This window comes from Somniosus microcephalus, chromosome 25 (genome assembly GCF_052327205.1).
Source record: "Somniosus microcephalus isolate GS21.2 chromosome 25, FLI_Smic_1.0, whole genome shotgun sequence".
NCBI classification, from domain to species: Eukaryota; Metazoa; Chordata; class Chondrichthyes; order Squaliformes; family Somniosidae; genus Somniosus; species Somniosus microcephalus.
In genome coordinates this window covers 44819540-44835007 of record NC_141011.1, presented here as the reverse complement: position 1 = coordinate 44835007, position 15468 = coordinate 44819540, and the positions used below count along the sequence as shown (strand labels likewise).

At 49.5% G+C, this 15468-nt stretch overlaps 1 protein-coding gene across 1 annotated transcript in view; it reads left to right on the top strand.

The window, feature by feature from the left end:
- Nucleotides 1-6987: 6987 nt before the first annotated feature.
- LOC147100757 (putative pleckstrin homology domain-containing family N member 1) overlaps nucleotides 6988-15468 on the top strand; it is a 60034-nt gene continuing 51553 nt past the window's right edge. The window contains exon 1 of the mRNA XM_085967299.1: nucleotides 6988-7380. Coding sequence (XP_085823425.1) covers nucleotides 7295-7380 — 86 coding nt within the window. The 5' untranslated portion in view covers nucleotides 6988-7294. The remainder of the gene's footprint in view (nucleotides 7381-15468) is intronic.

The following is a 15468-nucleotide window of genomic DNA, read 5'->3' as shown; positions in this document are numbered from 1 at the left end:
TCAGAAAGGACGTTTTTAGTCACATTCTTCCCACAGACAAATCAGCTCACTCAAAAGCAACATTCACGCTGACCCTCAATTGAGTCACTTTAAAAAAATTAATAATGCATAGACATTTTCCTGCTCAGTATCTTACCTACGCTTGGCTTTTTAAAAATGTAGTTCTAAAATATATACTTTCTGATTTTATATCAAACTACATATTTCAAGTAGCCTTGGCCAATAATTCCAATTTCTTTCTTCCTCTCACCAAACTCCTCTTCAGCTTGTTACAGTATCCAGGATACCGCGCTCCCAATTAACATACAGCTGTGATAACTTGGACAAATAGGAACTGATCAGAGAGAGCCAGCATGGATTTGTAACGGGTAAGTCATGTCTAATGAACCTAGTTCCATTTTTTGAGGAGGTAACTAATGTGGTAGATAAAGGAGTGTCGGTGGATGTTATTTATGTTGGCTTCCAGAAGGCATTCAATAAGGGTCCACATAACAGACTGTTAACAGAAATGAAAGCACATGGAATTGGAGACAACCTATTGACATTGGTAGGGAATAGAAACATAGAAGATAGGAGCAGAGGTAGGCCATTCGGCCCCTCGAGCCTGCTCCGCCATTCAATGCGATCATGGCTGATCATCCAAGTTCAGTACCCGGTACCTGCTTTCTCCCCATACCCTTTGATCCCTTTAGCCTTAAGAAATATATCCAACTCCTTCTTGAATATATTTAATGAATTGGCCTCTACTGCCTTCTGTGGTAGAGAATTCCACAGGTTCACCACTCTCTGGGTGAAGAAATTCCTCCTCATTTCTGTCCTAAAAGGCCTACCCCTTATCCTTAGACTGCGACCCCTGGTTCTGGATTCCCCGACCATCGGGAACATCCTCCCTGCATCTAGTCTGTCCAGTCCTTCCAGAATTTTATAAGTTTCAATGAGATCCCCTCTCATTCTTCTAAACTCCAGCGAGTACAAGCCCAATCGACTCAATCTCTCCTCATACGTCATTCCTGCCATCCCAGGTATCAGCCTGGTGAATCTTTGCTGCACTCCTTCCATGGCAAGAATATCCTTCCTCAGATAAGGCGACCAAAACTGCACACAATACTCAAGATGTGGTCTCACCAAGGCCCTGTACAACTGTAGCAAGACATCCTTGTTCCTGTACTCAAACCCTCTCGCTATGAAGGCCAACATACCATTTGCCTTCTTAACTGCCTGCTGCACCTGCATGCTTACCTTCAGCGACTGGTGCACAAGGACACCCAGGTCTCGTTGCACTTCCCCTTCTCCCAATCTATTGCCATTCAGATAATCTGCCTTCCTGTTTTTGACACCAAAGTGGATAACCTCACATTATCCGCGTTATATTGCATCTGCCATGCTTCTGCCCAATCACCCAACCTGTCCAAATCATCCTGTAGTTTCTTGGCATCCTCCTCACAGCACACACGCCCACCCAGCTTTGTGTCATCTGCACATTTGGAGATATTACATCTAGTTCCCTTGTCTAGATCATTAATATATATTGTGAATAGCGGGGGTCCAAGGACCGATCCCTGTGGTACCCCACTAGTCACTGCCTGCCACTCGGAAAAAGACCCGTTTATTCCAACAATTGGTTAGGATCTGTGAGACATAGAGTAGGGATAATGGGTATTTACTCAACTTAGCAGGATGTGACTAGTGGTGTCCCACAGGGGGTCTGTACTGGGTCCGCAGCTTTTCACTTTATTTATCAATGACAGATGATGGAATAGAGAGCCGTATATCCAAGTTTGCTGATGACACTGTTAGGAGGCACAGTAAGTAGAGTAGATGGGAGCAGAAAGTTGCAAAGGGAGATTAAGTGAGTGGACAAAACTTTGGAAGATGGAGTTCAATGTGGGGAAGCGTGAGGTCATCCACTTTGAACCCAAGAAAGATAGATCAGAGTATTTTCTAAACAGTGAGAAGCGAGGAATTGTGGAGGAGCGGAGAGATTTAGGGATCTAAGTACAGAATTCACTAAAAGCTAGTGGACAGGTACAAAAAATAATTTAAAAGGCTAATGGAATGTTAGTCTTTATCTCAAGGGGGGCTGGAATACAAAGGGGCAAGTTATGTTACAGTTATATAAAGCTCTGGTTAGACCCCATCTGGACACTGTGTTCAGTTCTGGGCCCCGCACCTCAGGAATGATATATTGGCCTTGGAGGGGAGCAGTGCAGATTCCCCAGAATGATACCCGGGGCTAAAAGGGTTAAATTATGAGAATAGGTTGCACAGACTAGGCTGGTAGTCCCTTGAGTGTAGAAGAGTAAGGGAGGATCTAATTGAGGTGTTTAAGATGATCAAAGGAGTTGATGGGGTAGAGAGAGTGAAACTATTTCCTCTGGTGGGGGGAGTCCAGAACAAGGAGGCATAACCTTAAAATTAGAGCCAGGCCGTTCAGGGGTGATGTCAGGAAGCACTTCTTCACACAAAGGGTCGTGGAAATCTGGAACTCGCTCCCCAAAAAAGCTGTTGAGGCTGGGGGTCAATTGAAAATTTCAAAACTGAGATTGATAGATTTTTGTTAGACAAGGGTATTAAGGGGTATGGAATAAAGATGGGAGAATGGAGTTAAAATACAGATCAGCCATGATCTAATGGAATGGTGGAACAGCTTCGAGGGGCTGAATGGCCTCCTCCTGCTCCTATATTCCTATGTCATTATAGGCGAGGGTCATTGGACTGTAAGGGAGATAACTCCAGGCAAATTATTTGAAATAATACAGTTTTAGAGATAAAAACTGCCTGTAAACAGGGAACTTTTGGACTGGGAAAATCTGATAAATGTACTAATATTTTGGTACTTTAATTTGTCTGATACATTTCTTTATGAAACCACATTGGTTGAAAACTTCAGTGCTTCACGTTTATCCCCTTTCCCACCCAACTCTCCTGTTTAGATCACTTGCATACTTGTACACCATTTCCCCAAAGACAGGCAGATTACCAAACCTCTGCAATGCTGTTCACTTACCAGCTGCTGGAAGGTATTAGAACAGAGATGGCTGTCGTTACAATTCCTGCCAAACTCCCCCCTCCACCCTGCTCAGAGATCAGGAGGTCAGTCTGTGGGAAATCGTAGCCACATTGGTCAGCTGTGGCTTGCCTCTGAGTCAGAAGGTTTGAGTTTAAGTCCCACTCCAGGGACATGAGCACAAAATTCTCTGCTGACACTCCAGTGCAGTGCTGAGGGAGTGCTGCACTGTCAGAGGTGCCGTCTTTCAGATGAGATGTTAAACCGAGGCCCCGTCTGCCCTCTCAGGTGAATGTTAAAGATCCCATGGCAATATTTTGAAGAAGAGCAGGGGAGTTATCCCCAGTGTCCTGGCCAATATTTATCCCTCAATCATCATCACTAAAACAGATTATCTGGTCATTATCACATTGCTGTTTGTGGGAGCTTGCTGTGCGCAAATTGGCTGCTGTGTTTCCTACATTACAACAGTGACTACACTTCAAAAGTACTTTATTGGCTGTAAAGCACTTTGGGGCGTCTGGTGGTCGTGAAAGGCGCTGTAGAAATGCAAGTCATTTTTTTTATTAACTTGCAAACTTGCATCCTGCCACTTCATAGTATATCACATTGCCACACCAATTCTCAGTGCTCAGAGCTCACCCCATGCTGGTTGGCATATCTCAACGTTGTTGTCATCAGGATTCTCAGCCCAGACTGTCCCACTCCGCTGACTAAAGGAGGAACGAGTGTATTGAGCAGCCAGTAAAACAAAAAGAGGGAAAGGGCTTAAGCTGACACAAACTTACACCAATGATCAAAGATTGAAAGACAACAATGAAAGAAACACAGCTACAATTGGTATCAGCATACAGATATTTTTAGTATCTTCACTCTAACACATCATTTATCATGATCAATTGAAAATGTTTCAACCTATATAATCCATTCACACTTATGGTCAGCCATGCCTCAGTTGGTAGCACTCTTGCCTTTGAGCCAGAAGGTTGTGGGTTCAAAGTCCCACTCCTGAGACTTGAGCACAAAAATCTAGGCTGACACTCCAGTGGAGTGCTGAGGGAGTGCTGGGATGAAAGAAGATTTCACACTTTATCTAGAGCCATTGTTTGTTTCTTTACCTGTCCTATTACTATCTCGTCTCACCTTGAATATCTCTTAATGTCTCTTCTTTCATCCCCTCCCCCATTTCCCAGCCGCCAAACTGCCTTTTGTTTCATTTCCTGCCTTTTCTCTCAGTTCTGTAGAAGGGTTTCGACCTGAAACGTTGACTCTATTTCTCTCTCCATGGATGTTGCCTGGTCTGCTGAGTTTTTCCAGCATTTTCTGTTGTTATTTCTGTCAAAAGTATGAATGGGGATCACATTTAAAAACACACTAAAACATTAAATAATTTTTTTTAAATCACGTATTTAAAAATATTTTAAATTACATTAAATTAAATATTTCAAACAAAAATTTAATTTTTTGAAAAAAATAATTGAAGTTTTTTACGGGGCTAAAAAAATCTTTAATTATAAATGAGTGAACATTTTTTATTTTTTTAAACTCTTAAGGTCCGAGGCATAAGATTTTTAAAGGTTTTCAGCAGGCGGAAGTTGTGCAGAAAGCGGAACTCTCCACCCGCGGAGGCCCTTCTCCCGGGCAGGCAGAGGATTCTTGACAGATCGCAAGTGCCGGGTTTTAGCGCATGCGCTTTGCATGCCTGAACCCGGCACTTGCGCGGCCCCTACGGGTGGATACACACCTCGTACGCACCCATGGGGGTCGGAAAATCCGGCCCATTGTTGTCAATTAATTTGTTTTCCATTCAAAGGTTAGTCCAACCCATCCCAACAAGAACACAGGCAGTGGACAACGGGTTTAGGTTTGAACTCAAGGCAGAGGATTTGGAGATCCATTAAAACAATTGTTGCAGTGACATCATGAAATTACTGCACTTTCTTAGGTGAGGGCAACTTTCTCTTAAAGCCTACAACATTGGACTTCTTGGTATCGAGTCACTTCCTTTGCCTGCTCTACAATTTCATTCACTTCTGCAGTCGCTAGCTCCATGTCCTGAGTGTTACATTTTTAAATCGATATTCTGTTATCGCCCACCTCTAGTGAAAGCAACAATTTCATTAAATGCTATTGCTGTCAACTTTTCCCCATAGCAGAATAGAAAAAGAAAGAAAGACTTGCATTTGTTAAGCACCTTTCACAACCTCAGGACGTCCCAAATCGCTTTACAGCCAATGAAGAGTACTGTTGTAATGTAGCAGCCAATTTGCGCACAGCAAGCTCCCAAAAACAACAATGAGATAATCACCAGATAATCTGTTTTAGTGATGTTGATTGAAGGATAAATGTTGAGCAGGACACCGGGGAGAACTCCCCTGCTCTTCCATCAAAATAGTCCACAGGATCTTTTAAATCCACATAAGAGGGCAGATAGGGTCTTGGTTTAACATCTCATCTGAAATACAGCACCTCCAATACTCCCTCAGTACTGCACTGGAGAGTCAACCTAGATTTCTTTCTCAATTGCTCTGGCGTGGGACTTGAACCCATAATCTTCTGACTCAGAGGCAAACTGAGCCACGATTGACACTTTCAGAAGAGGAAATAAGAAAATAGAGAGTGGGTGGGTGAATGCCCAGGTTTTAAAATGACTGAAACTGCACAGAAACTGAAAGGTTTTAGTATTCCATTAAAGGATACTTTCTAATTTTATCCATAATTTTCAGTACAAATAGAATGGAGGCAAAGTTTAGAAAATGCCAAAATTGATACGGAGGTGCAGTTCACCAGAGTTCCAGTGTGACAACATTTCCTGTTGGTGTCAAGACACTTGGAAATTGCAAAACGTACTGAGGATTGGGAAATTTGAATGTAACATCGAAGTTCTCCTATTTTAGTGGCCAAACATCAACACATTTTATTTATCTTTGGGACCCATTTAAATTTCAGTTGCCGCATCCCCACCCCCGCAACTCATGGTCGATTCGGTAAGTTGTCGATTTCAGCCAGTCCATCAGACGAGGTACCAGCAGAAGTTAAGTCAGGGCATTGCCTAACTTTCTGCCAAGGGTCACAACCTCAACCAATGTCTTGCCTGAGAGCTTATCTCAGGAACGCTGCAACACTCTTCCCACAAGGCAAAGAAAGACTTGCATTTATATAGCGCCTTTCACAACCTCGGGACATCCCAAAACACTTTACAGCCAATGAAGTACTTTTGAAGTGTAGCCAAGGCAGCAGTTGGAGGTCGGGATTCAGATTTTTAACATTTTAACCTCCCACCCGACCCCAACTCAGCAATTTTTGGGGGTTAAAATTCCCCCTACACTTCAGAAGAACTCATAAAATCATAGAATAGTACAGCAGAGAAGGAGGCAATTCGGCCCATCAAGTCTGTGCTGGCTTTTTCGAAGAGCAATCCAGTTAGTCCCACTCCCCCGCTCTTTCCCCATATCCCTGCAATTTTTTTCTCCTTCAAGTATTTATCCAATTCCCTTTTGAAGATTACTATTGAATCTGTATCCATCGCCCTATCAAGCAGCGCATTCCAAATCCTAACCACTCGTTGCGAAAAAAAAGCTTTTCCTCACGTCGCCTCTGGCCCTTTTGCCAATCACCTTAAATCTGTGCCCTCTGGTTATCGACCCTTCAGCCACTGGAAACAGTTTCTCTTTATTTACTCTAACCCCTTCATGATTTTAAACACCTCTATCAAATTAAATATGAATTGGCTGTGAAGCGCTTTGAGAATGTCCTGAGGTTGTGAAACGTGCTACACAAATGCAAGTCTTTCTCTTATTCTGTGTATGAATTTGGCATGACATTAACAAATAGAGGATTACAACAGACCTTCAGTTAGCTTACCAGCGAGCTGGGTACATGCACTAGACCTGAGGGGGAAAAAAACAACGGTGGTTGCTTCGCGGATTGAACAGGAAACTGAAGACGTAAGAAGAGCTTTAGATTTACGCATACAGGAAGGAGCGCAGCTTGATAACTATTCACCGCGAACCAAGTTTGGGTGAGCGAATTACTGGTAAAATTGTCACGTTTGGACTGACCTCTATCTTTTCAACCAAGGAAGAGACAAGGAAAAGAAACGTTGCTGTTTGAAAAATATTTTGCGCCGCTTATTACTTCACAGAGCATACTTCCTGATCGCCTTTTAGTGACGTACTATGTGAAGCAAGATGTTTTTGTGGAAAACCTGTGGTGTGTGCAAGTTAGCATGACTACCCAGTGAGTGGGCTTCAACTTTGAGCCCTCCAAAGACGTGTGTTTTACAACATGGGCTGCATCAGCGTTACTCCTCGATGTTGCAAAGCTGCCAATGAGCAAGAACATGAGGACTTGGTACAAATACCAAGCATCAGGTACGTACTGGGACACTTTCACTGATCAACTACCAGCCATTGTGACCTTGGAAATGATATATGGTTTTATTAAGGAATGAGTAGGACATTTTGAGTGGTCCAGCTACTTAAACCAAGATCTCAGTCAATGTTCTTAATAGGAATGAGGAAATGAATTCCACACTGGTGCGGGCATGATTCAGTGATTAGAATCTCTAAAGTTTAGGTCCGGTGCAAAAATGCATAGCAGAATTTCCCATTGGCTTAACTGCACCATCTGGTGTCGTACTAAGCCATACAGAGCTGGAAGGTGCCACCTATGACCCCTGGTCAATGCCAAGCCAGCTGGCCAGTAATTGGGGTGCGGCAATTGCCCTCAGCATCCCAGGGCTGTGAAAGGAACAAAAGGAATCAGCCAGGGTGTGGTAAACCACTGTCGTTCACTGTGTTCACTATTGTTGTTGTTGTTGTTGTTGTCGTTCACTCTTGTTTCACTGTTATACCTGACTATGCCTCAGCTGACTCCGCCCTTGGCTACCTGGTATAAGGACGGCTGCACGGTAGCTCTCTGCCATTCGGTCGTCCACTAGAGGCATAGTCCTGATCTGTTTGTAGTTGCATTCAGTAGTTAATAAAAGCCTGTTGTTCTCTACTCGGCCTTTTATTAGAATTGATAGCGCATCAATTTTATTAACTACTGACAAAAAAAAAAAAAAATAACGATGCTGCAGATACTTAAGATCAAGTGCCTGGAACTCGACCCGCAAGAACCGGACTCGCCTGCTAAGTTCTCACACTGGTTGAACTGTTTTGAGTCTTTTCTGGCTGCATCTGGCGAGACCGTCGCCACCGACGCCGACAAGCTCAGGGTGCTGAATTCGAAAGTAAACCACCGAGCTTTTGCCCTTATCCGGGACGCTACGAGCTACCAGGGGGCTATCGACATTTTAAAGGAACAATATGCACGCCCGGTCAACTATGTTTACGCAAGACATCTCCTGGGGTCCCTGATGCGCTATCAATTACTCATAAAAGACTGAGAGTTAAGAGAGTAACTAAAGGCTTTTATTAACAAAAGAATGAAGGTCTGCCTCGAGTGGTCGACCGGTCCAGAAATACAAAGGGCTGGGGAGCAGTCACCTTTATACTAGGACTTGTGGGAGGAGTCAGCCGAGGCATGTCCAGGCATGTACACAGTGGAATACAAACAGTGGTTTACCACATTCACCCCTTGTTTAAAATTGAGTCCGGCGGGTTGAAGTGTATTAAAAGTTAGTGTATTGGAGTCTCTCCGGAGGTCTTGTCTGCCGCTGTGATCGGCGTGGCGACGGCAGGGGTAGTGGAGCTTCCGGCGTCGAGTCCTGCGTGGGCTGTGGCACAGGCGTGTCGTCCTCGTAGATGTCGAGCGGGTCGCGGGGCCCAGGCCTGCCGTCTGCTGGGGCTGGATATCGGATCGTGGGGGGGGGTGGTAGTGAGTAGTGGGTTACTGCGGCCCCCGAGGGTGCAAGGTCTCTTATGGAGACTGTGTCCTCCCGCCCGTCCGGGTATGCAATGTAAGCATACTGGGGGTTGGCGTGGAGGAGGTCGACCCTCTCGACCAGGGGGTCCGTTTTATGGGTCCTCACGTGCCTTCTCAGTAGGACCGGCCCTGGGGACGTCAGCCATGGCGGTAGCGATGTCCCCGATGTGGACTTCCTTGGGAAGACAAACATTTTCTCATGAGGGGTGGCGTTAGTGGCAGTGCAGAGCAGTGACCGAATAGAGTGGAGCGCATCGGGGAGCACATCCTGCCAGCGGGAGGTTGGAAGGCCCCTAGACTTTAAGGCTAGCAGGGCGGCCTTCCAAACTGTTGCATTTTCTCTTTCCACCTGTCCGTTCCCCCGGGGGTTGTAACTGGTGGTCCTGCTTGTGGCAATACCCCTAGTTAGCAGGTACTGACGGAGTTCGTCGCTCATAAACGATGAGCCCCGGTCGCTATGGATATAGCTGGGGAAACCGAACAGGGTGAAGAGGTCGTTCAGACATTTAATGACCGTGGCACTGGTCATGTCCGGGCAGGGGATGGCGAACGGGAAACAGGAGTACTCATCAATAATATTGAGGAAGTACACATTGTGGTCGGAGGAGGGGAGAGGCCCTTTAAAATCAACGCTCAGGCGCTCGAAGGGGCGAGTGGCTTTTATCAGGTGGGCCCTGTCTGGTCTATAAAAGTGCGGTTTGCACTCAGCGCAGACTTGGCAGTTCCTGGTCATGGTCCTGACCTCTTCAATAGAGTAAGGCAGGTTGCGGGCCTTGATGAAGTGGAAGAACCTGGTGACCCCCGGGTGGCAGAGGTCATTGTGGAGGGCCCGCAGTCTATCGATCTGCGCGCTGGCGCAGGTGCCACGCGATAGCGCATCCGGGGGTTCATTGAGCTTCCCGGGCCGGTACAAGATCTCGTAATTGTAGGTGGAAAGTTCGATTCTCCACCTCAAGATCTTGTCATTTTTGATTTTGCCCCTCTGCTTGTTGTTAAACATGAAAGCAACTGAACGTTGGTCAGTGAGCAGGGTAAATCGTTTTCCGGCCAGGTAGTGCCTCCAATGACGCACAGCCTCCACAATCGCCTGGGCCTCCTTCTCAACAGTGGAGTGTCTGGTCTCCGGGCCTTGGAGGGTTCGTGAAAAGAAGGCCACGGGTCTCCCCGCCTGATTGAGGGTAGCGGCCAGGGCAAAGTCGGACGCGTCGCTTTCCACCTGGAAGGGGATGGATTCGTCCACTGCGTGCATGGTGGCTTTGGCAATGTCTTCCTTGATACGGTGGAAGGCTAAGCGGGCCTCTGCCGTCAAGGGAAAAGAGGTGGACTTGATCAGCGGATGGGCCTTGTCCGCATAGTAGGGGACCCACTGGGCATAATAGGAGAAAAACCCTAGACACCTCTTCAGGGCCTTGAGGCAGTGGAGCAGTGGGAGTTCCATAAGGGGACGCATCCGGTCGGGGTCGGGGCCGATGACTCCGTGTTCCACAACACAGCCAAGGATGGCGAGGCGGTTTGTGCGGAATATGCACTTCTCCTTGTTATATGTCAGGTTCAGGAGTTGGGCGGTGTGGAGGAATTTTTCGAGGTTTGCGTCATGGTCCTGCAAGTCACGGCCGCAGATGGTCACATTGTCCAGATATGGGAAAGTGGCCTGCAACGCATTTTGATCTACCATCCGGTCCATCTCCCTTTGGAAGACGGAGACCCCGTTGGTGACGCCAAAGGGAACCCTAAGGAAGTGGTAGAGGCGGCCGTTTGCCTCAAAGGCAGTATACTGGCGGTCCTCAGGGCGGATAGGGAGCTGGTGGTACGCTGATTTCAGGTCAATGGTCGAGAAGACGCGGTACTGCGCGATCTGGTTGACCATATCAGCTATGCGGGGGAGTGGGTAGGCGTCCAGCAGGGTGTAGCGATTTATTGTCTGGCAGTAGTCGATGACCAGGCGCTGCTTCTCGCCGGTCTTAACGACCACAACCTGGGCTCGCCAGGGGCTGGTGCTGCCCTCAATAATCCCTTCCTTCAGGAGCCGCTCCACTTCGGTTTTAATGAAAACCCTGTCCCCGGCACTGTATCGCCTGCTCTTTGTGGCGATGGGCTTACAGTCGGGGGTGAGGTTAGCAAACAGTGCGGGGGGGGTGACTCTGAGTGTGGAGAGGTTGCACCTGGTGCGCGGCGGGCAATTTGGGAGCTGTTGGCTGCGGACTGTGAGTGGGGGTAGGGGTCCACCGTACGCCATCGTAACACTTTTAAGGTGGCACTGAAAATCTAACCCCAGCAGGACGGCAGCGAAGAGGTCGGGCAGGACCAGAAGTTTAAAATGATCGTACACGGTCCCGTCTACTACGAGTGTCACTACGCAGTAGCCGCCGATGTCCGCCGACTGGGACTCGGAGGCCATAGAAATCCGCTGGTGCGCAGGCAGGACTGGGGGAGAGCAACGCCGCACCGTGTCGGGGTGGATGAAGCTCTCCGTGCTCCCAGAGTCAAAAAGGCAGATTGTATCGTGGCCATTTACCTTAATGTCCATTGTGGAACTGGCCAGCTGGTGCGGTCTCGCTTGGTCCAGTGTAACGGATGCCAGCGTAGGGGTCGGTGTGTCGCTGCGGGTATCAGATGAGGCGGTGTTGGGGGCCTGCTGCGTTCCGGCTGTCGTCCAAGATGGCGGCGTCCATGATCCCCATGTGGCTGGAGGCGTCCAAAATGGCTGCTGTACCGGTGGTTCGCACATGGCCGGGGAGGCCCAAGATGGCGGCCCGCATGGCCCACACGCGGCGCTGCTGGGGTTCGGGGTGGCTTTGGCCCTGCAGATGTTAGCGTAGTGTCCCTTCTTCCCGCAGCCCGAGCAGATCGCGTTTTTCGCCGGGCAGCGCGCTCTGGGGTGTTTTTCCTGGCCACAGAAGTAGCATTTCTGGCCTTGGGGCACTGCTGTCTGGCCTTGGGACACTGCTGCGGTAGTTGGGCCGTTGCTGGGGTGTGGCTGGGGTGGCACGGCACTATGAGGCGGTCCTACCCTGTCCCAGGCTGTCATTCCCCGCGGCGTCCACGGTGCAGAGGAGTAGGCATCCATGCCCCAGTAGGCTGCATCCAATGATAGTGCGAGTTCAGAGGCCTTGTTGAGGTCGAGGTCACTCTGCTCCAACAGTCGCTGTCGGGTGTAATTGGATCTGTGGCCCGCTACAAAAGCGTCCCGGATAAGTTCCTCTGTGTACACGGCGGCCTTTACATCCTTACAACCACAGGCCCGGCCAAGCACAGACAGTGCCTGAAGGTATTCCACGGTCGATTCCCCAGGTTGTTGTTTACGACTCCCCAGAAGGTGCCTGGCGTACACTTCGTTCACTGGGCGCGTGTACTGGTCCTTGAGGAGCTTGATAGCGTCCGCGTACAAGGTCGCGTCTTGGATGACCGAGTACACTCGGTGGTTCACTTTGGAGGTCAGGACATCCAGTTTGTCCTCGTCCGATTTGATTGCTGCGGAGGCGGTCAGGAATTTTTCAAAACACTTAAGCCAGTGAGTAAACTTGGTGGATGAGTCCGCCTCCCGATGATCTAAGTCCAGGCATGCTGGTGTGAGGATCTTCTCCATTATAAAAATTTTGTTAATAAAATTGATGCGCTATCAATTACTCATAAAAGACTGAGAGTTAAGAGAGTAACTAAAGGCTTTTATTAACAAAAGAATGAAGGTCTGCCTCGAGTGGTCGACCGGTCCAGAAATACAAAGGGCTGGGGAGCAGTCACCTTTATACTAGGACTTGTGGGAGGAGTCAGCCGAGGCATGTCCAGGCATGTACACAGTGGAATACAAACAGTGGTTTACCACAGTCCCGCAAACAACAGCCCGGGGAACCCACAGAAGCATACATACGGGCGCTGAAGGAACTCGGCCGAGCCTGCGAATGCAAGCAAGTATCAGCCACGGAACATACGGAGGAGCTCATCCGGGACGCCCTCGTTGCGGGCCTCAGGTCCACTCACACACGGCAGCGACTGCTGGAAAGTAGCGAGCTCGACCTGAAGAAGGCGATTTCACTCACCCTTTCGTTGGACGTAGCCCATCGGAACATGGAGGCCTACTCCCCGGACCGCGCGGCCGCCTCGTGGATGTCATGGCCGCCGCCATCTTGGGACGTGGTGCCGCCCCGGACCCCAGCCCCAACTGCTGCAGCGATGTCCCACCCGAGCCAGAAATGTTATTTCTGTGGCCAAACCAAACACCCCAGGGCGCGCTGCCCGGTGAAAAACGCTGTCTGCTCTGCCTGCGGTAAGAAGGGACACTACGCTGGCGTCTGCAGAAGTCAGAAGACCCCTACCTTCAGCAGCGCCGCTTGCGATTCGTGGGAGCGGCCATCTTGCCTTCCTCCAGCCTCGTGGGGATCGGGATCGTCATGGGCGCCGCCATTTTGTCCTTCTTCTCCGACGCCGCCATTTTGTCTGCCATTTTGCCAACGGGCCCCCGACTCACCCACCGCCTCACCGGGGTTTTACAGCGACGCTCCCGACTCCACAGCGGCCTCCATTACGCTGGATCAATCCAGACCCCATCAGCTAGCCAGGTCCACGATGGACATCCAGGTAAATGGCCACGCCACAACTTGCCTTTTTGATTCCGGGAGCACGGAGAGCTTCATACACCCTGATACGGTACGGCATTATTCCCTCTCGGTCCTGCCAGCGCGCCATCGGATCTCCATGGCCTCAAAATCTCACTCAGCAGACGTCGGCGGCTACCGCGTAGTGACCCTTTCGGTGAGGGGCTCCGTTTATAAAAATGTAAAGCTCTTCGTCCTGCCACATCTCTGCGCTGCCGTTCTGCTGGGGTTGGACTTTCATTGTCACTTTAAGAGTGTCACCTTGACATACGGTGGACCTTTTCCCCCACTCACTGTCTGCAACCAGCAGTTTTTTAATTGCCCACCGCGCCCCACCTGTAGTCTCTCCACCCTCAAAATCACACCCTCCCCCCTGTTCGCTAACCTCACCCGCGACTGCAAGCCTATCGCCACAAAGAGCAGGCGATACAGCACCGGGGACAGATCCTTTATAAGATCTGAGGTGACGCGGCTCCTGAAGGAGGGGATTATTGAGGGTAGTACCAGCCCCTGGCGAGCTCAGGTGGTAGTCGTTAAGACCGGCAACAAGCAGCGCCTGGTCATCGACTACAGCCAGACAATCAACAAGTACACCCAGTTGGACGCATACCCTCTTCCCCGCATAGCCGACATGGTTAATAAGATAGCGCAATATCGCGTTTTCTCGACCATTGACCTCAAGGCAGCATACCACCAAATCCCTATCCACCCTGAGGACCGCCAGTACACAGCTTTCGAGGCAAACGGCCGTCTTTTTCACTTCCTCAGGGTTCCTTTCGGCGTCACCAACGGTGTCTCCGTCTTCCAGAGGGAGATGGACCGGATGGTCGACGAGAATGCGTTACAGGCCACGTTTCCCTACCTGGACAACGTGACCATCTGCGGCCATGACCTGCAGGACCATGACGCCAACCTTGATAAGTTCCTTCGCACGGCCCAACTCCTAAACCTCACGTACAACAAGGAAAAGTGCATATTCCGCACAACCCGCCTCGCTATCCTTGGCTGCGTGGTGGAACACGGAGTCATCGGTCCTGACCCTGACCGGATGCGCCCCCTGATGGAACTTCCCCTGCCCCACTGTCTCAAGGCCCTCAAAAGGTGCCTGGGCTTCTTTTCCTATTACGCCCAGTGGGTCCCTCATTATGCGGACAAAGCCCGTCCACTTATCAAGTCCACTTCCTTTCCCCTGACGGCGGAGGCCCGCTCAGCCTTTCACCGTATAAAAGATGACATTGCCAAGGCCACCATGCACTCGGTGGATGAGTCCATCCCCTTCCAGGTGGAGAGCGATGCATCCGACTTTGCCCTGGCCGCTACCCTTAACCAGGCGGGAAGACCCGTGGCCTTCTTTTCACGAACCCTCCAGGGCTCCGAACTCAGACACTCCTCTGTGGAAAAGGAGGCCCAGGCCATTGTGGAGGCGGTGCGCCACTGGCGGCACTACCTGGCTGGAAAACGATTTACCCTGCTTACTGACCAGCGTTCAGTTGCTTTTATGTTCAATAATAAGCAGAGGGGCAAAATCAAAAATGACAAGATTTTGAGGTGGAGAATTGAACTTTCCACCTACAATTACGACATCTTGTACCGGCCCGGGAAACTCAACGAACCCTCAGATGCTCTATCGCGAGGTACATGCGCCAACGCGCAGATCGATAGACTACGGGGCCTCCACAACGACCTCTGCCACCCGGGGGTCACCAGGTTCTTCCACTTCATCAAGGCCCGCAACCTGCCTTACTCCATCGAGGAGGTCAGGACCATGACCAGGAGCTGCCCAGTCTGTGCAGAGTGCAAGCCGCGCTTCTATATGCCTGACAGAGCAAACCTGATCAAGGCCACTCACCCCTTTGAGCGCCTGAGTGTCGACTTTAAAGGGCCCCTCCCCTCCTCTGACCGTAATGTGTACTTCCTCAACATAGTTGATGAGTACTCCCGTTTCCCTTTCGCCATCCCCTGCCCGGACATGACCACCGTTACGGTCATTAAATGCCT